The 26,824-nt window shown below is 38.9% G+C and overlaps 1 protein-coding gene across 2 annotated transcripts in view; it reads right to left on the reverse strand.

Moving 5' to 3' along the window:
* The window catches only part of DCBLD1 (discoidin, CUB and LCCL domain containing 1), a 33,826-nt gene extending 15,716 nt beyond the window's left edge, over positions 1-18,110 (reverse strand). Inside the window, exons 1-5 of one of the 2 annotated variants that reach the window (XM_058173148.1) lie at positions 17,810-18,110; positions 10,001-10,213; positions 5,414-5,548; positions 4,176-4,227; positions 2,630-2,699 (exon numbers count right to left, since the gene is read on the reverse strand). In XM_058173148.1, coding sequence (XP_058029131.1) covers positions 2,630-2,699; positions 4,176-4,227; positions 5,414-5,548; positions 10,001-10,213; positions 17,810-17,885 — 546 coding nt within the window. In that variant the 5' untranslated portion in view covers positions 17,886-18,110. Of the gene's footprint in view, positions 1-2,629; positions 2,703-4,175; positions 4,228-5,413; positions 5,549-10,000; positions 10,214-17,809 lie in introns of both variants that reach the window. The other variant, XM_058173140.1, reaches the window with a different exon arrangement.
* Between the last annotated feature and the right edge of the window lie 8,714 nt (positions 18,111-26,824).

Genomic DNA, 26,824 nt, shown 5'->3' on the forward strand with positions numbered 1-26,824 from the left:
ATGCTCTAAGGTTAATATTTTACAATGCAGCAATCTTTCCTTGCTCAGAAATCATTAAGAGCCATTTCCTCAAAATATAGGTGGCGAAGAATAATGCCACATGCTCTGGTCATTTAATTGAAAATGCTCTATGAAGAGGAGGACTCTGAATTATTGCCTTCAAAAGCCTGTTAAGCCTCATCTGTAAACTGGATCAAAAGAAATGGCATGTGAAGATTATATCAATTGGCATTGATCTAAATGAAACTACATGCCCACATAAATACACATACAAGCGGACACCATGAGGAGCACGATAATAAAAGAACAACCAGTCATTATATTGACCAGATCAAAACCCACATAATTCTCTCTGTACTTCCAAACTGTGTGCAAAACCTAAATATATACTTGGCTTCCCATGACTGCCCCATCAGTCCAGCTCTTCAGGTGAAGCAATACCTCTTTATTTTATTATTTTATTTTATTTATTTTATTTTATTCGATTTTTATACTGCCCTTCTCCCGAAGGACTCAGGGCAGTGTACAGCCATATAAAAAATCCACAATATACACATTAAAACAAGATTAAAACAAAACATATTACAAGGTGGCCGGAATTTAAAAGCAATTTAACAAACCTTAAAATATAAATTACCCCAATTAAAATTTAATAAAACTTTTAGGCCAGTCCCGCTTGAATAAATAGGTGCGTTTTCAGCTCACGGCGAAAAGTCCGAAGATCAGGCACTTGACGTAAACCAGGGGGAAGTTCGTTCCAGAGCGTAGGAGCTCCAACAGAGAAGGCCCTGCCCCTGGGGGCCGCCGGCCGACATTGTTTGGCAGACGGCATCCTGAGAAGGCCCTCTCTGTGTGAGCGTACGGGTCGGTGGGAGGCATGAGGTAACAGCAGGTGTGCCTTTTGCTTTGCCTTACAGCGAAGATGCAATGTTGTAGTGAGGCAACTGCCTTAACTGGCTGTTCTGTTCGTATGTGCAAGAAGACATTTTCATTCAAGCAAAACAACACATGAAGCCGTCTGTCTCACAGCATCAACTGGAGGCAATATGGGCAGAACCTGTTCTTAGATTTGCAGTGCTACTTTGCTCCACTGAGCAACCCTGAGACACCTCTGCAAAATGATCTGGTGGATGTCACGGAACAGAGGCTTATCAGATTTGTAGATGACGGCAAAATCGAAATTAAAAATAACCTTGACCTAAGCCTTAATCTAAATCCAATAGAGTGATGTTTAAAGGTGTCCACGGTGCCTTCTGTAGCTGATCCTCTGATAAAGGATTTGAGACACCAGGCTTATTAGCTGGGCAGTAAGGCTCCTAGGAGGATCTAGGGTTCTTACTAGACCACCAGCTGAACAGCGTCATGCAGAGCTATTTAGGCTGGATGGCCACCTGCTGGAGAAACTTAGTGGATTCCTACACTGACTATAAACTGTTTTATGTTTCATGCAGCCCGATGTGGTGTAATAGCAGTTTTTCTAATCTTCACTCACAATAAGATTCCTGCAAAATATATTACTCTACCTAACTTTCAAAAGTTTTCAGATCACAACAGATGGATTTTTTAGTTTAATAGAAAAGCAGTTCTATCAGCCAAACTACCAACCATTTAGCCTGAACTATATTGATTAATTAATCCTGGCAAATAGATGGGGAAGAGGTGGAGGTAGTGACAAGTTTTATTTTCCTGGGCTCCAAAATCACTGCAGATGAGGACTGCAGCCAAGAAATTAAAAGACTCTTGCTCCTGGGGAGGAAAGCTATGGGAAATCTAGACAGCATTCTAAAAAGCAGAGACATCATCCTGCCAACAAAACTGCGTATAGTCAAGGCTATGGTTTTCCCAGTTGCGATGCATGGCTGTGAACGTTGGACTGTAAGAAAGGCTGAGCACCGAAGAATTGAGGCCTTTGAACTCTGGTGCTGGAGAAGACACCTGCAAGTTCCTTGAACTCCTTGATCCAATGAGTCAGTCCTAGAGGAGATCAATGCTGACTGCTCTTTAGAAGGCCAGATTTTGAACATGAAACTGAAATACTTTGGCCACCTAATGAGAAGGAAGGACTCACTGGAGAAGAGCCTAATGCTGGGAAAGATTGAGGGCAAAAGAAGAACGGGACAACAGAGAATGAGATGGCTGGATGGAGTCACTGAAGCAGTAGGCGTGAGCTTAAGTGGACTCCAGAGGTTGGTGGAGGACAGGAAGGCCTAGAGGAACGTTGTCCATGGGGTCGCGATGGGTTGGACACAACTTCGCAACTAACAACAATATTAATTAAACAAAAAAGCATACTTTATGTCCATTGTTAAGCCTGACATTTCAAGGTTGACTCAGCCTTCCAAGGTCGGTAAAATAAGGACTCAGATTGTTGAGGGCAATAGGCTGACTCCGTAAACTGCTTAGAGAGGGCTGTAAAGTACTGTTAAGCGGTATATAAATCTAAGTGCTATTGTTATTATCTGTACATGTTCATATCACTATTTTCAGATCTTAATGTTCCATGTTGCATAATAACTTATTGTACTGACTTTGATTTAAGTTAAATGTTTTATCAACTAGTCAAAAATATCTCGAAAACAGCACTGCCATTTTTTTCCTTCTAAATCCGCTCTTACATTGGGGTACTTACATCTCTGTAGCCATCTATGATATTACCAGAAATATCTCCTATTATATCTCTGCAACCAGGAGGACAGTACCTGCTACCAGAGAAAAAAAGAGGGGTCATTATTTGAAGTAGAGATTAGTAATGTGTGCAGTATGCACATACACTCATAAATATAGGCATAAACACAAATGATGCTAAGATCAAGGCTTTCCCCCTCAAAATTCCAGGTGATTCACACACATTATGGAATAGCATAAACGCCCACAACAGCGACAACTGGAATGCATGTTCTTTGTTTCTTGTTGCCATATTTGAACTGGATGTTACATACCAAGAATTGTTTTATAATCCACTATATATTGTTACAGTTCTACCTGCCCATCAGATCTAGCTTTTACCACACGGCTAGTTAGATCTTGATAGCATTTGCAGCTGCTCTGAGAACTACTGTATGTTAAAGTGCTTCTGCAGCTTTTACAGATGTGGACAGCTCTGTAAGGTGCTGCTGTTTCATCACAGAGTCCACTAGCAGCAGCTATCAGAGACATCACTGTTTCTGGAAGTTACAACAATGAATTTGGAAAAAAAAAAGCAAGAAAAAGAGATGATGATTCCTGAGACTGCTTCATGGTCTACAATTTTCTTTCATTCTCACTACGATTTTGCTGACGTGCTCTGAATACCAGCGTGGTCATATGCATATCCCTCGGCTCATTAGCCAGTACCAAGTCCAGCTAAAAAAGATACCTATCCTCACTGTTTCTGAAACTATTTGTTGCTTGGATGTCTCTATTTTCAAAGCTACCGCATGAGATACTTCTTTCTGTGGTTAGGAGCCAGACATCCTCAATACCAAAAGCATAGTCCCAACTTATTTTGGCATCACAAGTCACTATACCCGTGATGGTGAACCTACGGCATGCGTGCCAGAGGTGGCACGCAGAGCCCTCTCTCCTGGCATGCGTGCCATCGCCCCAATCAGATCTCCGTGGCGTTTCTTTTGTGAACTTCTGTTTCTCTGCAAACGACGAAACAGAAGCTCATGAAAGAAAAAAATCTTACCTCTTGCTGCGCTGCCAGTGTTGGGATGCCCCGCCTCCCGCCAGCCAGCTGGTCTTTGGGTCTGCTGTGCAAGTGCACATTCGTGCATGTCCATGCATGTGCATGTTCATGCATGTCCACACATGTGCACGTCCACTCATGTCCAGACACACACACACCTTTCAGTTTGGGCGTGCATGTACATTTTGGGCACTCCGTGCCTAAAAGGTTTGGCATCACTGCACTATACTATATATTAGGACAGTGCAGTGTTCTGCTGCAGCATTCCTTCATTTGGAATGTAAAGTCTTCCCAAAGAAGTCTTCACTGCCTCACTCAGAGAAACATCCAGCAGATAATCACATAGGCAGATGCCTCCAAGCATCTCCTGAAAAACACATTCCTGTGGTTGGCAGTAGGCTTCCTGGTTTATGGTCATGTCTATTATCTGGTTGCAGCAATAAATAAGTTACAAGCAAGATGCAACTTGATAGCCAGAAAGTCTAGCCCTTAAGCCTATACTTACCTATACCCCAGCTCTGCGTAGTAGCTGCCTCTCTCCAGACATGTGATTAGATCTGTTCAAAGTAAAAGTTATTTTTCATTCTGGAAGATACGAGTACTTGTGAATTTACATTTATAAGTCCATCCATACAGACTTAATCAATTAAAGATAACGTGTCATTTAAGAAGAATGAATAGGCACAGAGGCCCTACAACATTTGTTTCTCCCTTCATAATCTTTGTTTTATCTTCCTTTTCCTAGATTTCTTCAATTGGATCTATGCCCCCCCCCCAAAAAAACCCCAATTACAGCAAAACTTAAATTTAACAAAAGTCTTGAGGGAAGAGTCATTGTTTAAACCCTAATGTCAGAATTTCCATTTTGTGAAATTCTAGTTTAGCAAGAACTGTCTTATCCATGGAATGATAAGCCAGTCAGATTTATATGCTCCGTTATAAATCAAGTACAAGAAAAGGTAGATTTTTGTGGTACAATCTGGCAACAGAGTAGAGGTTCACATTCTTTCATGCTAACACACAGATTTTTTTCAATTATCAATTGCAACCATTAGTACTGAAATAGTAAGATGAAAGGCAATTTCTCTCTGTGTTTCTCCTTTCTGTTCTGAATGCTTGGCATGCCAGCATCTCACTGCAATCTGGCCACCTTCCCATTTCCATAAGGTGTCAACCCTGAAGCTGACCTGACCGAAGCCATCTTGGAGCTTCAGTGTTGCCACACTAGAGCTGAGGGATAGGGAGGGGGGATTAGAGATAGTTGGGGTTTTGTAGCCAAAATAAAATACTTTCACTTGTATGATTCACTTATACATTCTCACATCTGGCCCAAGGAAGGAGGAGTGAGGACACCAGGCAACCAGGCAGCATCTTGATTGGACCATGTGACTGATTGTTTGGGGTTGAGGAAAAATATTTACTTTTAATTAGGTGAAAACTGGGGGAACCTTCAGAGTCGGTTTTCACCAGATCTGTGCCAATACAATGTATCCAATAAAGCTATTCTTTGAGGAATTCATCTGCCTCGGAGTTTTGCTTGCTATGGGTCTATTAGTTGGAACCCTGACATAAGGACAAGCAGACAAGCAGGCAGCCAAATAAGGCATTGTGATTAGAGATTACTAGCATTTATCTTATCCTTGCTTCCCAAAACTAAGGAATGAGAAGTCACTGTTCTGAGCTGGTTTTGTAGCCATTGTTCCCTTGACAGCTCATCTCATTTGAGGTTTTTTTCCACTTTACCTGGATGATCACTGCTGGTGAAGGACAGGAGAAAACCCCTGCCAGATACATGGGACCCGCTCTCAAAGCGAATGGTTACTTCATGAAAATCCAAGATGATTTCTTTGGGGATGGGCACTTTGCCACAATAAGGTCCTAAAAATAGAACAAGTAAAATTGGAGACTCGCTCCATACAACAGACACACACACACACACACACACACACACACACACACACACAAAACCAAACAAATCAATAGAACTTAGTTTACTATGTGCAATTTTGTGCATATTTGACTTTTATTCTTTGAAGCTAGTTAAATAGCTAAATTCTTGCCACTTTGCATTCAATAAAAAAGGAATACTAATATTAACATTTTAGATTATTTTAGTTCTAAGTACTGTACATAACTAGAATTAAGTGATTTTAAAAGTATAGCTTTCTTAAAAGAGCAGTAAATAACAAAACCCCACAGTCAGAACTGGTTTATCATTTATGGTCTTAATACAGTGTATGTAATAAATATGTAAATAAATATGTAAGCATGTAATAAATACATTCATAGTATATGAATACTACATAGTTCTTGGTTTTAGTTGTTTATTATTTTATGATTTGTAGTTTTATTATTGCTATGAACTGTCCAGAATCATGTTTTAAGATAGCCATCTAAATCTTTTATGTATGTTAATATATATATATATATTGCACTATTAAGCTATTTGCAAACTATATATTCACATTTAGTTATTTCTATTAAAAACAAAAACAGTAATCCTTTTCCTTATTTTCTTCCTTCGTTTTGAGAAATAGTTTATTAAAAGTTCAGTAACAATTTTCTTTTTTTACATTGGAAATTAAATACACTAAATGTTTTTAGATTCAAATTATAGAGCATTATAATGGAACCAATTTCATTAATTAAAACATTTTAAGCTGTTACTTTTTATACTTGAATTCTTTAGAAAATTTGGAAATGCTTTTGCCGACTTAGTTCACCATTTTATCTAACTATAATTTTTAATAATTGATGCAGCATTACTTTCCTCAAAGCATTATTTTAAAAAATTGTTAGAAAGCAAGGTGAAAACAACTGGAAATGTTCAACTGAGAGTAGTAAACAATTTGGAGATATAAATAAATTGTAAAAATTAAATGAAAAAATTAAGGAAAAAATGATAGGAGATCTATTGATAGAGAAAGAGACTGAATAGTAATCCATAATATTATAAAAGATAATTAACATTATGAGCAGGATGTAGAACAGTATTATTCTAGATCCAAAATCTCTTATGTCACGTTATTCATGTTATTTTTAACATAAATGTTAAAGAGGATTACAATGTCCACAAAAGCAAATAATTCAGGTTTTTGTAGGTTTCACTTATTGAGAATTCTGTAGGTATAAAGATTGTGAATCAAGTTGATCGGTCAGGAGAGAAAGCGAACAACAAAATGTTTCAGAAACATATAGATGTGACCTCATTTTAGCATGGAAGTTGACCAGACCTGTGTATATATCAGCTGGAAATCAAATCAAAGTTGTATAAAATACTTAGAAGAGAAAGTTATCTTTACTGTAAGATCTGATGTCCTGAAGGACAAAGAAAGCGTTTGAAAATTAAAGGTTTAATATTTTTACTCTGAGTGCAAAATCCTCAAAAATGATCACAACAACCAAGTTCACCTGCAAAACAGAGGATTTCAGACTCAAAACAGGATGTTTCAAATTCAAAATAGTTTGAATTCAAAACATTTTGCGCACACCTAGGAATTATTGTCTCCTGTTAAATTACTAAGACCTTAAACATTCTTTAAGGCTAAAGAGCCATTGCAGGATGTAATTATGCTTAAGAGTTTTTATTTTCATAAAAGACAGATTGGAGGAAGTCTGAATTATGTTACTAGAAAGCCTGAATTACAGCCCTCCAAAAATTGTAGCACACACTTTTAAATGTTCTTACTTGCTCTAAGAGTTAAGAGATATGTGGTAAAACATAATCACAGCTTGTTTCGCTATAGTCCAAAATGTTTTATATCATTAGAAACCATTTCTACCAGCCTTTTGTTATTAATACTTCTAGGTGGAATTATTACAACAAAAATAACTGTTATGGTGGTTGCACATGGCGGAGGGCGAGGCAGGAGCACAGCGCAGCATATGTGTAAAATGAGTGAGTGAGGTGGGGGGGGTAAGAGAGCAGGAGAGAGGGCAAAGGAGGAGGGCAAATAAAATAACAAGATAAATTAAAAATTTTAAAATAAAACAAAATAACTGTTATGGTTTAAAAATATGACAAGTGAAGGCAGAAAGGCCTGCAATTGACTCATCAAGACAAACCAAACAAATTAATGCTGGTCATAAAAGTTTCTGGAGCCTTAAACAGTAGAACCAAGGAAGCTTCCAGATGCAGCCTAGATTTTTCATGAAAAATTACATTGGAGAGACTGAAATACCACAGTTTGACCGTCTTTCATAATCATCCAGGGTTTGATTTATCAGTTCTCAATCAGTGTGTGTGTGTGTGTGTGCGCGCGTGCATGTATGACCCATTCCCAAAGTTCTGATGGCTGCATTCCCCAGTGGTCACATGATAGCATATGGAGTGCTTATCAAACCAGTATAGATTTACAGCATCCCATAGTCATGTGATCATGAGTTTTTAGAGAAAGCAGGTTCATTTAATGACCATAGCATTCGCTTAATAAATGGGTATTTACTTAACAATTGTTGCAAAAAGAGGTTATGAAATTGGTTGTGATCACAGGATGACCTGCCATGACTTACAATTGTAATTCCGGGCTTAATAATGATTGTAAATCAAGGACTACCTGTACATATGTACATATAAGAGTTTGGTAGATGGTTAGCTATATATTGATTTGTTTAATGAATAAAAATAAATTTGCAACATGATCTGGAAATCAACACTTAACATACTTAAAAAAAATAGAATGGAAAGAAATGGTTATTTTTGTGTTTTGAAGTTACAAGAGAAATAAATACTTTCCTCATTCCATTTTTCCAGACTAAATTTGCCCCTCCAGACATTTTCCCACAGCTACACTTCTAGCATCTCTATATTTCCCAATGACCTATCTTACTCTCAAGTGTACAGTAATTAAGACTGCTGATTCATTCTGAGGTTGACTGGTCTGGAGCTAGGAAACATATTGGACGGTATTCCAGATACTATAAAAGAAATTCTGCACAAAAAAATGAGACATGCCTGCACTAGTGAAAGAAATCAACCAAAAGTCTCAGAATCACTAGATCAAGCAAAAATACTGTTCACAATTCTGTAAAAAAGCATATTATCCTATAACAATGTCAGAATTTTTATATTTATTAGGGAGAAATATTTGTCTTATAAAACTGTACATTTTTACTAGCATAACAGAAGAAGAACTATGTCTCTTAATAAGGTGAAAAGCAATAGTGTTGAAATATATAATTATTTAGATTTTAATGGCATTCAGAATTCAAGACTGCATAAAAACAGCCACTAGAACAAAATTTCTTGACAAATGTATCTTCCACCTTCTCTGTCATACAGGAATGATATAAATGTAACCTGAAAATTCTAATCTTCTGCCATTTTTTTTCAATATTCCATAAAATATACATTAGGAAATCCTCCATGTTCCCTATTTAATTCTCTATAATCAGATATTTTCATAACTGACAGATTAGAATACAATGGAAGATGCTTGCATTGTTCTGTTATACTAATCACTGTGTGGCAGTTTATGTAAAAACAACACAACTTGGAAAAGGATTACACTCTAAGGCCTTGATAAAATGAGGACTATTTAGTCATATCAGAGTAAAGATCTACTACCTATTTTCCTTGATCATCACACTTTCAGTCTAGTCTAGTCATCAGTTCCATTTTATTGAATGTTACATCATTTCTACAAGTATATACATGGTGTGCATCAGCTCTAATTGGATTCAGAAATCCTGCCTTCCACTTTCATTATAGAATTAGGCCTAGGGTGGCCAGTTGGATCGTTGTGATGACCTGCTCACTATTTTTTGTACCACTATACACACATCCTTTTTCTAAACTCTTTAATCATCCTATTTTGCACCAACCAAGTTATACTATGGATGTTAGGTGCCATAAGTCTAACACAGAAGGAATATTCAGTTGTGTTTTGGCTGGGTTTTTTTGAAAAAGGAAGAAGTGAATCACTAGGCAATGATGAGAACTCCCATCTCACCATGCTTACCGATCTTTGGCTCATCCTTATTCCTGTAGCTGATTAACCACCAGACTATCACAATGCCCTTGTGTGTCTCAGTTCCCACTCAGTAATTAGTGCTTTTTTTTGGTAAAGAAAAAAAAAAACCCAAACTCCTGGATAAACACAATGCAGATAAGGATGAGAAAAGATTAAGATAGAGTGCTGATTTTATACTCCCTTATTGGTCAGGTTGTGGGAGCTTTGGACAGTTCATCTAAAGAACTTGGGAACTGCAGTGGGGATGAATATGGGTCTCTGTGAAAATGATTCTGATGATTTGGGGAGTGACAACAGTATTGTGGAAAATGCCTTCAGTCTTCTAATAAATCAGCTGTACCATCACTTCTTTACATACCATATACTGTTGTGGAATTGTAGATGATAAGGTAGTTAGATTCACATTTCTGGGATTCTATATCCAAGTCTCCAATTTTTAAAATCAGCTGCTTTCCATGAGGTATCTGAATTTTCTTTTCACAGACAGTGTGATTGGGATAAGTTCTAGGATAGTTTTTGGATGTCAGAGTTCCACTGTCTCGGTAGATGACTATAGACCCACATCCATCACCTATTTGAAAAAAGAGATCAAAATTTAAGAAGTCTACATCAATAGGTATATACCTCCTGCACTGCACCACACATTCAACCCTGTTAAAATATCACTTCCTACTTACTATTCTCCTAGATTTGAACATCTATTTTTAAAGATGTTAAAAGATGTTAAAAATAGAAAGGAAGGTGTGAATCACCAGTTCAGGGGTTACTAAGCTTGCATGAAAAATGTTCTTTGTTGTCAAAAATAATATTTAGAAATGTGCCTAGAACTAGTTTACCCATTAGGTCCAAGAGGCATAATACCCAGGGCCCATGAAAACCTCTTAATTATTTTTTAATAATAAAGAATAAAAATGAAGTAGAAATTTATTTATTTATTTATTTTATTCAATTTTTATACCGCCCTTCTCCCGAGGGACTCAGGGCGGTGTACAGCCATATAAAATCCACAATATAAACATTAAAACAAGATTAAAACAAAACATATTACTGGGTGGCCGAAATATACAACAATTTAACAACCTTAAAATATAAATAACCCCAATTAAAATTCAATAAAACTTTTAACCTAGTCCCGCTTGAATAAATAGGTGTGTTTTCAGCTCACGGCGAAAAGTCCGAAGATCAGGCACTTGACGTAAACCAGGGGGAAGTTCGTTCCAGAGCGTAGGAGCTCCAACAGAGAAGGCCCTTCCCCTGGGGGCCACCAGCCGACATTGTTTGGCGGACGGCACCCTGAGAAGGCCCTCTCTGTGTGAGCGTACGGGTCGGTGGGAGGCATAAGGTAACAGCAGGTGGTCCTTAATTTTAAGCCTTTTAATAAATATTTAATTTCACACTTTTTAGGCAAGCATGCAGAAAAGGAAGACACAACATTTGAACATCAAACTAATGATTATATTGGTAACTTATAGGCATAGTGAAGATATTAAAATTTAGTAGTCCTAATGATATGCAATGTACATCACAACTAATCAGCAATGATTATTATTGCAAAATATTACATATTATACATTATTTAGTATTCCCTATTTCTCTGTAAAAATACAAAGGAAATATTGAAAATTGTATGAAATATATAACAAACAAAATATGCTACAGAAAATATGCTAAACTTCAGTTAGAACAATGGCTTGGTGTAATATTGTAACCCATCCTATGGCATTTCTTGAAAAGATCTCTTAGCAGGCCACAAAATACTACAAAGCACAAAAGAATGTATTATTTAAAGCACATTAAAAACGGTTACAGAAAGTCAGTCTGCCTATCCTTCACAGCTCAATCTATCAATGCTTTATGATAAATTTACAACATCTATTTTTATCAAAGCTGTTGTGTGACAGGGTGAGCCCTATCATTTGCTCCTGCCGAACCTAGCAGTTCGAAAGCATGTAAATCCGAGTAGATAAATAGGTACCACTTCAGTGAGCTCATTAACGGAGACAGGAAAGGAGCCCACAACTCCCAGGCAACAGATTGTTTCACCATGGAAGCGCTTCGGTGCTTCCCGCATGGAAGTAGAGGATCTATCTTTATTTCAGTGCTGATGTTCCTTATGAACATTTCAGAACATTCTTGGAAAATAAAATGGTGGTGACTACAATGTGGTGTTCTAAACAGAATGTGCCCAGAAGCCTAGAAAAGAGACACTGACATGCTAGAAAGCATCATGAGAAACTTGAGAGAATGATGGGAAACAACCTTACCCACCTGTTGTCTGTCCAACACCTCATAGTAAGTATTTGGTGAAAGTGCCCACAATACGCTCTCAAAATTTGAAATAAGGTTGGAAGAAACTATAACCTAAAATGTTGCTACTGTGGACAGAGGTAGCAGTAGGAGAAAGCTGCAAGCATTACTACCGCTATGTATATATGATCCATAGTTTGCTGGTCTACATTAAGGGAAAATCAAGATTCCTCTGGAAAAAAAGAAACATAGCCCCAGGTTTCAAATGCAGTGCTGGTGAAATATACAAAGCAGCCACAGCTGATTAAAAGATAGGCAGAGTTGCTTTAAAGCCTGCTGGACGGACACATGTATGCCCCGAAGATATTCTGCTTGGCTCTGGTAGAAGTATTTCCTAGTCAGGCACATCCACATCCAGAAGATCTTGGGTCAGCCTCAAAACAGTCATGACTTCAAGCAACTGTCACCGATTCCTGACCTTGAGAAAAGATCCAGATGAGAACAGATAACATATGCACTAAATCTCATTTCTTCAACTGAAAACGCTTGAGTGTCATATCAACTGGACAATGATCCACTAAAGATTACATTATAATAAACTGATCGGTCTTTAAGAAGTCACAAGACTTTTGAATGCTCTGATTTGTACAGGTGTAACACCCACTTGTTAATGTCAAAAAAACAAGTCTCTTCTCAAGGAATTTGTGTTTTGTCTTCCTCAATTAATGGAATGACAGAAAGGAAGAATGTCAGCATTTAATAGGAAGTAGGTGGAGTTTACTGCAGCTTAAATTCCTCTCCAATTTTTCAGCTGAGAAGCATGTATTTTGGCTTCCATAACTAAGCTAAGGGGTTAAATTTTCAAGCAGATTTTTTAGGAAACAGCTCTAGTTTTCTTTCCTGAGTGGAGCCTTCAATTCAAGAAATATTAGGCCTCAAGAAATGGCATTGTTTCTGGCTTAACTCTTTCTTCTCTTTTGTTCCTCAGATTGGATCTCTCTCCCTTTTTCGTTTCACGAGCACAGCAATGTTAAATAGAAGCAATAATTCGTTGCCTGAATTTTATCCAAGGAAGAAAGGGAAGGAACATCTGTCCAAACTAAATAGGACCAGTAATTTTCACTTTTGCTTGCTTCCAAAATAATTATGAAACTACTGTTCTTACAACAATTGCTTACTATGTTTTACAGGAAAGAGATGGGAATTATTTGATGGGGACATTGTGTTCTTGTGTATATTCTACAGTATTCTGTCAAAGAGTTCAATCTACTGTATTGAAACACATTCTTGCAGAATTGATCTCTTGATGGTCACATCACATCACATCACATGGTAATATGGCTGGGTCTAAAGAACATATTATATAAAAAGGGCTTTACACCCCTTTCTAAGCAGTTTACTGTGTCAGCATATTGCCCCCAACAATCTGAGTCCTCATTTTACTAACCTCGAAAGGATGTAAAGCTGAGTCAACCTTGAGCTGGTCAGGATCAAACTCCTGGCTGTGGGCAGAGTTAGCCTGCAATACTGCATTCTAACCACTGTGCCACCACAGCTCTTATGCCAAATTTTGGCTTGCTATCTTATACAACAACCACACTTTGTAAACAAAGGTTTATGGTTTAGCATATTGGACAATTCCAATTAATTATAATATATTTAATAAGTGATGGGTTAAAGAAATTATGTGAACTCAATATGTGAACTCAATTATCATCTTATTCAGTTTTACAGGCTAAAATGTAAAGCAATCATGCAGGATATTTTTCTTAAATTTTATTTTAGGACTTATCCAAGATAATATGACGCTCTGCACCATTTTTACTCTTTCTAAAAGCATTCAGCCACAGTAAGGCAGAAGAACTTGAAGCAGTTCTTAACATATTTGAAATTCAAGAAGGATCACTTAAAGTTAAAACGTTAATTCTCACCCTGGTTGGATTCCTACCACTGGCTTGCCTTCTACTCCTTGTAAGAATAATTAAAAAGTGACTAATTTTCTAAATTACAGATAATTGTTAAATAAACATAACTGGGAAACCAATATTATACTAACCAACCATTATGCATTAAATCTTGCTGACAAACCTTAGAAATAAATCATACTGTATAACATATAACCTGCATAGCCTGTATAACAGTGGAACAGTTTTGGGTCCACCATCTGCTAAGTTTTTTAAGAAGAGGCCGGGTACCACCTCTCATGGATGTCTTACATTGTTTTCCTGCACACTGAGGAGAATTGGACTAGATGATGCTCAGGGTCCCTTCCAACTCTGAATTCTATGATTTTATGTTGCTCTGTTTTACTGATTAACAGTGAACTCTTGACTACTGTTTTACATAATATGCACAAACAATAACAGAGAATCTTTGCTCATCAGTCTATCTTCCATTTTATTTCAAATTAAGCCATACATCATATAAATGTTTGCAGCTATCTATTTTTAATACAAAGTATGTCACATTACCTGATTTACTCTTTACAACAATTCCATATGATGGGCAGTTATCATGCACCTGTAATGCTAATGGGGATGAAGCTGAGATACAAGCACTGCTCAGTCTGAGGCCACCTACCAAACTCATGGCAAATCTGAGTTTGAAACAACTGACCTCTCAGCACTCATTCTTAGGCAGCTATACTTTGTGGCATAAATATATTTCCTGCTTTTTAAAAGGTATAACAAACAAAAGACTGTTTTCATTCATGCTTAGTTTTGCTCAAAGTGAAAGACAAGTCTAAGATATAGCTGATCTACAAAGTTTTTAAGCAATTGTACGTACTATATGTCTATTACCGTGTTTCTCCAAAAAGAAGGCTGGGTCTTATTTTCTTTTGACACCCCCCCCCCAAAATGGCTAGGCCTTCTTTTTGGAGGGTTCTAATTATTGTCTCACCTTGCGGTGGTGGCACCAACAACCCCGCCCAGCAGGAGCCTGCTGCTGGCCCACTTCTTCTGCGGCCACTTGCCACCACTCGCATGCATCGCCCTGGCCTCTGATTCGCCTTTAGAAAGGCATCTGCAGCCGGAAGGCATCTGCAGCTGATAACAGACCTCTGGATCGATCCGAAGCGCTGTTATCGGCTCAGATGCCTTCCGGCAGGCATCTGAAATAAAACAGAGGCCAGGGTGATGCGTGTGAGTGGCGGCAAACGGTCGCAGAAGAAGGTGAGGCAGAATGTTGGGGTGTGGGAGGCCTGATAATTAGGGCAGCTCCACCCCCCCATCCTCACCCTAGTTTATTTTTTACTGTGTGCCTCACCCCACCCCCTGCACCCCGGGGTGGGCAGGGTCTTAATTAGGGCTAATTTTGTGGGTGGGGCTTAATTTGATCGCATGCGCTCAAAAATACTATAGAGCTTATTTTCAAGGTGGGTCATCGTTTTGGAGAAACATGGTACTTCTTTGCTACACTGGATAAAATCTGAAAATTGCAATACTCAGTGACTAATGCAGTTTGCAAAATTCTGTGTTTAAGTTGTACACGTCTTTATCAGAATTGCTGTCTTATTTCCTTAAACACATTTTTCTCCTATCTCATATTTTGTGTATTATCTTCTTGAGAATTTGGAACCTTACCCCCATTTTTTTAAGCAAATACAGAAATAGGTTCTAATGAATGTACTGACCAAACTATGGATTTCATATTTTTTCCCCTTTCCCCCCCAAAAATAGTTCTTTTACAATCTTATAACTAGATAAACAGATAAAGCTGTCATGGATTAACAGGGTCAAACAATATAAAGCACTTGAATCAACTAATATAGTATAACTCAAGGTTCTATTTGCAAAGTCATGTTTTCTAGCTATATTAGACAAACCAAAGTTCAAAAAAAAGGAATCTCTCCCCTTTTAAATTGTTGTAGAGCAGTGATTCTCAACCTGTGGTCCATGAATCCCTAGGAGCCCCACAATATCGTCAGGGTGTGTGTGTCTGCGACGGCTTGAAGAAATTTTAGGATTTAAATCTTGAGCTAAATCTTGGGGTTCTGTCCGTGGCCACAAAAGGTATTTAAAAGGCGTCCATGGAGAATAAAAGATTGAGAATCACTGCTGCAGAGTATTTGGCCATCACCTGTGAGAACTTCTTAATTAACAGACTATTGAGACAGCCTTCCCTGTAAAATTGTGGAAGGTTATAACTTCATAGGAAATAAGAACCATCCTGTATGTCAAAAGGCCAGCAATTTTAGAACACTGCATTTCCAGAGTGTCATTTAAGGGAACCACTTGCATGTGCTAACCTCTAACCACCGATCATCTATTTCTGAATTAAAACTGATTGTTCTAATAGTGGAAATTCCCACAAGGTACAAATAGCAAAGTTCACCCAAAAGAGCATATTTATAACTACTCAAAGGTAATCCCGCGAAAAGGAAAGCAAATTAAGGGTACATCTTACTACCCAGCAGGATTTCTTTTTGAGACTATGTTATGGAAAAACTAGTTTGAAACTGAAAAGCAAGCAGCTTGAGGAATTGCTAATCTTAAATCATGTTGCTTAAAACAAGTCTGCAATCTTGAAAGGTACGCTAGAAGAATTAAAGTGACAAATTCCAAACATCTGTAAAAAAAATACATTTCACACACTATGTTTTTTAAAGATTAAGCGTGATTTCCGGGACTTGCAGATGATTTCTTTTTTTTTTAGATGAGACCCAGCTTCTAGAAGATAAAATGCCTGGTAATATGTGCTTGAATTAATCAGTGTTGATATGGCTCTCAGTGTAGTGTTTCATTTCAACACAGTATTTATCAAGGTTTAGATAACACAAGTTGGAGTGAGACCCAGCAGAATTTTATCTCAGCATGGCTTACAACCCTATTCAGTCATTCATAAACATGAATGTGCTAACTCCATTCATTCCACTCATAACTTTCTCATAGCTCTTTTTTCATAGCTTTCAAAGTTCAGGAAGGTTAGAAAAGAGACTGTAGCTGTGCAAGTCTCTTTTTGCAGTCAGGTGGAATCTCTACCCTTCCCATGTCTTGTGCAGGTATTCTAAAACTAGAAACTGAATGCTGATTCAGATTTTTCTTACTCCATGTGAAAAGGGTAAGAATTTATAAAGCTGGACAACTTCACAGCTCTCAATATGGCTACCTCACTTCTCAGCAACATACGTGCCCACCTCTAATATACCAAGGTACCCTACAAACAAGGTGACGCTAATGAAGGATTTAGATGTACATGTCACAAGAACCCTCGTTATTACATTTGAGAAACCAAGAAGCTTTAAAAAAACAAACATCTCTACCTCCAGAATGCTTAAATTCAAAGAGCTGGAACTTTAGGAGCTCAGTTATCTATTTGCAGAATAGACACAAACTCAGCTGTTTTATCCCCCGGAAGCCGAAATTGAAAGCAGGGTGTAAAAAAGAAACATATGCGCGTGGGAACTACAGGATTAAAAAAAAAAGCTGCAGATAATGTATATTGTAACAACCCAAATCCTAACTCGGGCAGATTATTTCCATCAACAATTTCTAGCCTTCGGTTGCGCCTCAATTCGAGGTTTTTAAAAGAGCAGCCCGTTGCACCGAAAAACAAAACAAAACAAAAAAGCAGGTTTTATCCCGCCGATCCAACTCCAACGTTTTTTTGTTTTTGTTTTTTTGGAAAACTGCGCTGAGATCGAAGTTAAGCTGAAGGTTTCAAAGACCTCTAGAAACCTTGAAGATTCTTACGATCTCCGGGATAAAAAAGAGCTTCGCCCGAGAAGGGAAGAAATATCTGGCAATGCAAAGAGCTCGTTCGCTCGGTCCACAGAGAAGGGATCTTGCACGTAAGAATAATGCCTCTTGCGGGCGCGTCCATCCATCCACCTCCAGTCTCTCACCCCCACTTTCCCCGCTCCTCGCTGCACTACACTTTCCCATTCCAAACATGCGAACCGGCAGGCAGGCCGACTCACCGAGCTTCTCCGCCGAGCTCCCGGACAACAAAGCGGGCAGCAACAGGAGGACGCTCAGCTCACGACTGCGGCCCATAATCCCCGGACCTTGCGCCCGCTATGCGGGGAGCGGGGGGGTGAAGCCGTTCTCGCTCACTTGCTTCTCCCGGCGCTTTTCAAACCTCGCTCCCGCGCCCGGCCGGGGAAGGATTTGTGCGCCGCTCGTTATTCTTCAAAGGACTCGTCCAACTCTCACGCCAGATGGGCAGCGCTTCCCTCTTAGCTGCAGTCGGGAGAACCTCCCCCCCCCCCCATCCCGTGGGGAGAAGGAAACGAGGAAGGAAGAAAGAAAGGAGAACGGCTCTTCGGATTGGATGTCGGAAAGGGGCGGAGCCTAGGGCCAGGCCCCTCCCTCTGGGTCCTTGTGGGAAAAGCATCTGTAGTCTTCTTGTTCATCGCGCGGCCGGTCGATCTCCCCCACCCACCCACAAGTACAGGTGATCTTATAAAGGCATTTGGAAAGAAAAACGACTTTTTTCGGAAGGAAAAAAAAAGGGGAGGAAAGCGGATCGAACCTTAAACTTTTAACAGATTAATAGAGTTGGAACTTGGAAGGGACCTTGTTAGGTCATCTAGTCCAACCCCCTCCCCCGCCCGCCTAAGCAAGAGACCCTACAACCATTTCTGACAGATGGCAGTCCAAATCAATCCTTGAAAGCCTCCAGTGATGAAGGGTCTTCTCTCATCGAGGCTCAAGCAGGGTGCGTTTGATATTGCATTACTGATACAGAGCATGTAGTAAATGCTTTTTTTTTTAGTTTTGAGTAATTACTGAACATGTAGGTAACACTAAAAGGTCTGTAAGGAATCATTAGGGATTCCTATAAATTACACCTTTTCCAGTGGTGAAATCCAAATTTTTCTACTACCGGTTCTGTGGGTGTGGCTTGGTGGGCGTGGCAGGTAAAGGATACTGCAAAATCCTCATTCCCTCCCCAGTCCTGGGGGAAGGATATTGCAAAATCTCCATTCCCACTCCCCTCTGGGGCCAGCTAGAGGTGGTATTTGCCAGTTCTACAAACTACTCAAAATTTCCGTTACCGGTTCTCCAGAACCTGTCAGAACCTGCTGGATTTCACCCCTGACCCTTTCCCTCTTTTAATTTTCCTCCTTTTGAGGAGGTAATTTTTTTTTGATGCTTATTGTAAGCAAGTAGACAAATCTTAACATTCATATCCCAAAGGTTTTTTGTTTTTTTCCTAAAGAGGCAACTAGACTTTCTGGTTTTTCTTTGAAGACGTTCCACTTCTCACCCAAGAAGCTTTTTCAGCGTAACATTCATAATTTTAGAAAAATGTAGGGTAAGAAAGGTTGTTTCATGCACAGTATTATGACCATCTGCTAAGGAATGGATAATAAACCGGAACCCCATAACTCTGTCTCAGAAAAATGAATATTCAGTGGAAATCATCCTTCAATCCTCTGGGGAAGTCATGGCAAACTGAAGACAGCGCTACAAAAGCAGAAACCACAATGCCAGTGAGACGACCTGTTCCTTTGAATCTCTCCAGAGAAGGAGAATGTTGGGAGATTGCCCATATGTGCTTTGGGGACTGTTTCTTGCAAGGAAACCCCAGACAGTGGTTTTCTGCAGGTTTGAACACCTGGCGATAACGGGATGAGCCATCTTGCTCAGAACATGGTTAAGCCATTAAAAACACTTAAGTTCATAAACCTCATTTTCTAATCATTTTCAGAAATTACTCATTAACTACTTCTAAGCTATTAGATAACTTGAGACCAACAGGTCTGAAAACACCAGATGGGTCTGCCTTCAATCGCGACCGAATGAAATCTTTAATCATAAGCTTAGGAATGTAAAGAATCTGAAACCGACAGCAAAAATGTAAATAAGATTTTGATCTTAGAAAGTTGTAAACAGACGATGTCAGATAAAAACTGGGATGTTGAAACTTTTACAATAAGATTTTGTAATTAATTACAAAGAACAAAAGCTTCTCATAGGAAATAGATCCTGTTTAGTTTTTTTTGCAAATAGTTATCCAACAAAGATAACATTCTTATGGTTTCAAAAACTGGGCAAATAGAAGGGACTAATTCTTTTAGGTAGAAGAAAGATTTATAAATCTGCAAAATATTGCAAAATGTTCTAACAATAAAAGTATTGTAGGAGACATTTGAAGAATGAAATCAGAAAAGAGTAGCTACAATATCCACAATGTCAGTAATGATGTTTGCTTCTATGGATAGACTTTGCCCCAAAAGTCATTATTGAAGAAATGACAGATATCTAACATATGTTGTCAAGGCAGAGATAGGTGTGGATATACAATTGAGAGGCCAAAAAATGACTTAGAAAAGGTGGTTTCACTGGCTCTTTAAATTTTCAAAGGAAATTTTAGCAAGAATGAAGAATTATTTATATAGGAATGCTCGGACTATCAGATAGAGGATCCAAGATTGAAGAAGAGATATATCATCCATAGGAGTGAGAAGGCGTGTGTGTGTGGTCCTTGGAGGATCAAAAGAATCTACGACTTTAAACTTTCCTTTTTATTACCAAATTTAATTGATAGTATGTTACAGTGCCATCTGCTGAAAAGCAAAATGAATCTTAAATTCACTTCCCAGCCAGGAAGAAAACTTGGCTTCCAGAGCATTTGCCAGATTTTGTATATACCGTACTTTTTGGAGTACAAGACCCCCTCCCTAAAAGAGTAGCCCCGCTCACCCACTGCCCCCCACCCTTTGGCCATTTTCGGCCTCTGCGCGTCGCTGTTTTAGACCTGTTCCAGGCTGCAGGGATTGCCAAAGACCATCGCCACCTCTGGCCTCATGTTTTTGACCTCAGAACGCTCCATTTTAGACCTGTTCCAGGCTGCAGGGATTGCCACAGCACATCGCTGCCCATTACCACCTCCGTGCATCGTGTTTTTGGCCAGTTCCTGGTGGGGATCGGTGATGTACAATGTACAAAGGAATAGAATTGAAGGAGGAAAAGTGCTGCAACAGGGATGTCAAATTCAAGGCCCATGCTTGGATTTGGCCCATGGGGCTGCCCTGGATACAGTAAAGGACCGGCCCACGGTGCCTCTGCCAGCAAAAACAGAGCCTGGGAGAGCTGCATGCCCATTTGATCACACGAGTGACATTGAGCTGGCCACGTCCACCCTGACCTCACCCACCCCAGCCCCTGGAGGTCAAACACAACCCTGATGTGGCCCTCAATGAAATTGAGTTTGACATCCCTGTGCTACAAAGGGTGTTATTCTATCAATGAAATGTAGTATCTGAGCACACTTGCTTGTAAGAAGTTCTGATCTGCCTGGTGATTCAAGTAATTTCCACTGGTTTGAGAAATTATTCATACTTTTCAGACATTACCTGCCCCTATTTCAGTGGGACTTGTGTAGGAGAAATGTCTGGTGAGTGGAATCCTCTTATGTCAGTTTGGGAAAAGTATTACTAAAGTCTCTATCAATAACACCCTTTTCCGGAGCAGAATATTAAATGAAAAAATGAGACAAAACTATGTCATACTTTATTCCAACCACAGGGTGTCACCATTATCCTACACACACACACACACACACACACACACACACACACACACACACACACACACACACACATATTCTCTCCCACACTCACTCACTCACTCTCCCCCCCCTCCCCCGTTGCAAACCAGTCATAAAGGTGAGTGGAACCCACCCCTGCTCTGTGTGTATAGCTTTCATATGAAGTAAATATCAACTCATACAGAAATGAGTATTATTTTCTTATTGAAATTAATCATTTGCATGTCAAAATATTTATAACCAGATTAAGTAATAATTTTAAAGCCTAGAAGCTGGCCTGGAAAATGTGAGATCATATACAGCAAGAGAGATCATGAATGTAATGTCAATGAAAGTTATCTGTTTACAAAAGGAATTATGTCTCAGATGACTTCTGTGACACTTGTTCTTTCCAAGAAGGAATTTGAACCTCTGATTTTGTGGTAGGATTCTGAAGTCTTGCTGGAAACTGTCCTTGAGTGCCAAAAGAACCTATGCCTGAACCAAGAAGAAAATGCCATCGAAGTGTCAATAATAGTAACTCTGTTGACTCTGTGACAGAAGAATATCTCTGTTTCTGTTGTTCCAGTTGGATGCAACTAGAGTTCACACAATTCCAAGCCTGCAATACTTTTAATCTGCGAAATAGGAATGATGAAAGAATCTAGGAATTATGCAGAACAGGATATTAGAGTAGTCTGAGCTAAGTTTAAATATTGAAATGGCTGAAACTAGCAGTATCTTAAACTGCTATTATATGTTGGTGCTCGCAAAATAATTTTACCCTTTCCTCTATGCAGTACACAAATAATAGTATGGTAATTTCCCCTCTCCATTCTTTTTATATCTTTCATTGCTCTCCATTTTCACAAAAGTGAGGTAATGTTTATTAAACCATCTTGCTATACCAATGTTTGTTTTGGAGCAGCAATGAACCTTTACACACACATACCCACACACCTTTCTCTTTTGCTACTAAGCATAACATGCTTATGAACTGTGGAGAATTGACAGCCATGGCATGGTTAAACATATCTGCTGCTGTATAAGCTTTCATCCAGACATACTTTCCTGGTGCTGTAAACCAGCAGCATAGAGGTCTGTGAATATATGGAAATATTGACCTAGCTATGATAATATAGAGCTTTTCTTTGGTTGCCCATGTAAATCTTCACAAAGTTCCCCCCAACTACCAGACTCTAATTATCTATTAACAAAATAAGCATGTATCCATTTATGAAGGATCCCCTCCTTCTGTTATCACATTCCTATTACTGATTTAACAATCAAATCTCTTTCCTCACCAAATTATACAATGGAAATGAAGAAAGCTCATAAAATAAAACAGGAATTGATTTGTACATGAAAAGATTGGAGCTTGGTTACATTTTAGTATTGAAGAAACATTTCTGAACTCAGAATACACTCAATATGTCTTGATTTTATTTTTTTTTACTTGGTTCTGGTCGTTGGATAGGAGATTCTAACAAACCACAGTAGTTCTAACCTAACCAATCTGGAATCTATCCATTCACCCTGTCCACCCAATTCTTAATCTTCCCTTCTATCTGCAAGCAACTCAGCTAATGTTTGGTTTTGGACAACAGAAAGGGTGGGTAGGTATGTATGACGTTTATAATACTGGATGGAAAAACATTAGAATTAGTGGATCTTGAGTTGACTGACAATTTGTGCCTTTCCAGTGGCATCTTAATGAGTTTTTATTTTAGAGATATATTTTGACTCTTTTACTAACAAAAAACTTACAAGAGCACTTCGTTCTGGAATGAAAGCTGTCATTCATAAAAGAAGAGCTTTTTATATGAGAAAAAACACATGCCTTTGGATCAGACATAATTCCTGATGACTACCTGGATAAATCCAAGCAGATTTCTTGACAAGATTTTCAAAAAATGGTTTGGCCATTGACTTCCTCTTTCTAGGTCTGAGAGAAAGTGACTGCTCCTAAGTCACTCAGATTGCTTTGTGTCTAAGGCCGAATTCATGGTCTCCTGTGTTGCCTTTAACAACTATATCAAATTGATTTTCATACGAGGAAAACGTTTGTATGACTTTAATAAATAGCTCGTTTGATAGTTGTCACCAAGGGAGTGGGCTTTTTTTGTTTGTATTGGCATTTTCTCCTTGTAAGCTACCTTGACATACTGAGAGTGAGTTCAGCAGTGATTTAAATTTTCTTAAATAAATAAATTTCATCCCCCTCTGGAGATAGATTCTATGTGCATCTATAACTTCAGCATCTATAACTAAGAAGGTTTGATTGCAAGAAAAATGCTGGTGAATAAAACTTAAAGAACCTCCATCTAAATAGGTAACACTACCTAGACCTAGACCTACCTAGAGTCTAAATCTTACTCATCATAAGGAAGCTTCATATAATTCAGTGCACTTTCTCCATGCAATTGTAAGTGGTTGGATTGATCCTATATAGGATCCTTTTGTTTGCCTTCTTCTTTGTTTGGCACATTTCTGCGGTGAGCATTGCTTCTTATTCCTGATAGTAATCATGACAATAAAATAATACTTCAAAAGCAATAATTGTCCTAAGTAAGCAAACTGTTATTTATGCTTCAAAAGCAAAAAACTCCATTCTAGAAATGTGTGTTTAAAAGATCTGCAATCCCACAAAAATATGCCTCTGAAAGAATCCTTGAAAGAAACAACTGCTGTTTCTCTATTAAATTTCCAAGCCACCTTTCATAAATAAAACACTGCCAAAGTGGAATGCTCCATATTCAAATAATAAAAACAATTTTGCACTCCCCTTACCCCAAACAGCCTAAATTTTAAAACCAGACAACTTACTAACTGCTACCACCACAGATACTGCAGGTGTTGTGGTCAGCCAGCAGCCCACGGAGCTAGCAGCAGAGTTGGACAGTGAGGAGGCTGGGGAGGATAATGGGCCAGTCCTGGAGTCAGGGGAAGGTCCGGACGTGGGTTCTGCATTGGAGGCAGAGATGGGGCCAGGGCCATCTGGGAGCAATGCGCGGACTCCGGAGCCTCCAAAGGCGGACAGCAGAGAGCCAGAGGAACAGGAGGAGCCTGTTCCTAGTGCATGCCTGCAAAGAGCTGCCAGAAGGCAAGAGCAGCTAAAGCAAAAAGGACGACTTGGGAGTAAGGCCAGGAGATGACTGGCCCCTCCCATAAGGCTTAAAAGGGCCTCTGTGGCTCAACAGATTAACACAGCTGCTTGCAATTACTGCAAGTTCAAGTCCCACCAGGCCCAAGGTTGACTCAGTCTTCCATCCTTTATAAGGTAGGTGAAATGAGAACCCAGATTGTTGGGGGCAATAAGTTGACTTTGTATATAATATACAAATGGATGAAGACTATAGTGTAAGCCGCCCTGAGTCTTCGGAGAAGGGCGGAATATAAATGCAAATAAAAAAAACAGCAGCAAAGGCTTTTGGGCTCTTTGTAGGAAAGCAACATTGCTACATCTGTTTCTATTCGGCGTCTCTTGTTTCTGAACTTTGTGGGGCTTTGCCAAGAAAAGCCTTTGGCCAGATGCCAAAGAAGATAAAGGTTTGTGATAAGGCCAAAGGACTTTTTCTGAAGGACTTGTTTTGGAATTAATTTGGACTAAGCTGGGAATGAAGTAATTCCCAGCTGTTATAATAAAATAGGTTTATTTAAGACTAAGTGTTCCTTTTATGCCTAAGTGAGCCTAGGTCACAACAGCAGGATAGCATTGAAGTACAGGCTAAACTATAATGTACAAACTGATAAAGTTTGTTCATTAGTGCTGTGGCTGACATTATTATTTGCACATTTAAGTTGCTTCAACAACCCAGGAAGGAGAGGAGTTATGAGCACCTATGGATAAACCTCAGCTCTCCAGTAGCAATGGAATATCAGTCAGCCCTTGATTCTGATGTGGAACCTTGCTTTTCTCCGCTGACTTGCTAACCTTCATTTCCTTGGGGATCATATTATTTGACAGTTAAAAATGAGACCCTGTAGAAGGGCACAGCAATATACTTGACAGCCAGCTAAAAACTATGAGAAACTTGCTGGCTGAGTTGAGATGGCTTTTCCTGCCAAGGTCATGCCATTCCTTCTCTCTCAACCAGTTAAGCCTTCCACAGGAAAAGAACTCTTGGATCTTGGGCAGCCAACTAATCTCTTGTGGAGTCAGACAACCAAAGTGCATTGCTCCAAAAAAATAACACACCCACACACTAAACAGATTTTGACCTCCTGGCCACAGGGGTCAAAATTAAAAAGTACAAAGAATGCTCCTGCATTCTGAATTGGGAATGTGCTGTCATCTTCTTTTCTATGCCAGGCTAAAGATGTGTGGGGTCCTTTCCCATCAGTAAACTATTATGATGGGCAATTTTTTGCAAGCAGTCAGTCCTGGAGATGCAGAATAACAGAAGAGAGATTTTGTCTAGAGGTGTTGGTTGAAAGACAGAACTGAAATGATGTGAAGAGGTGGAGTAAACAATGCCTCTCATTACTGGCAATATATATTGATCCTTTATATATTATAAAGGAATCATGACTTCCTTAATTCAAATCAATTCAATGCCATTGTAGATGATTACTTAATGATTGGCTGAAGGAAAGCCAAAACTGAACATTTTTAATTTGTTATTTCTAGTTGGGAAACCTGCAAAGAGCCTCTGGACATAATCTGTTGACTATCTTTCTCAAGAAAGGCAAGAACAAATTGTGATCTGGATATAGTTTATGGCCAGCTGGATTATTTGATACCCCATCTGCTCTGAAGCATATAAGTAAGGTATATAGCCATCTTCCAGGATGATGTGAACTTAGAGTACCCTTTGAAATTAATAAAAGATGTGAGTGGCCAGCATCTTGTAATATTGGGCCTGATGCCTGGAAAAGTTGACTCATCTTTCACTGATACCCAGTGCTAGGTTTTCAAGGGTTCAGCTTTCAAATTGGCACTTAAATAAAGGACAGATTTTTTCACAAGTGCTCAGAAATCAGGAGCTCCAACTTTTAAAATGAAGGGCAAAAGTGCCATAGGAGCAGAATTAAAATAGCTAGGACCGATCTGGAAAAGGTAAGAAAGATATTATCCCATCCAGTCTGATCTGTATAAAATGATACATTTTAAAATCAGGAATCTAGAAATGGGCGACTTTCAATAGTTATAGCTACAGTTCATTGGTATACATTAATACAGCTGGGCAGTTTCTGTAAAATACAGAATTTACTGAACTTCCAAGAGAAAATATATAATGTGGTCCAGAATCTGTTTAATAGGTATATCCTGCTGAATTCACTAGGTATCCTCTGTAGCCACTGTATGTAGGCTTGAAATCTTAAGCACATGCAGGACTTTCTTTCGGTCAGTCAATCCTAAATCAGGGAATCAAACTTTAACGTATCAGTTTTGTGAGACAGTATTCTGCTACTATTTTAATAAAGTATTTATTAAATTTAAAATCATGATATTTCT

This window comes from Ahaetulla prasina, chromosome 1 (assembly GCF_028640845.1).
Source record: "Ahaetulla prasina isolate Xishuangbanna chromosome 1, ASM2864084v1, whole genome shotgun sequence".
Lineage (NCBI taxonomy): Eukaryota > Metazoa > Chordata > Lepidosauria > Squamata > Colubridae > Ahaetulla > Ahaetulla prasina.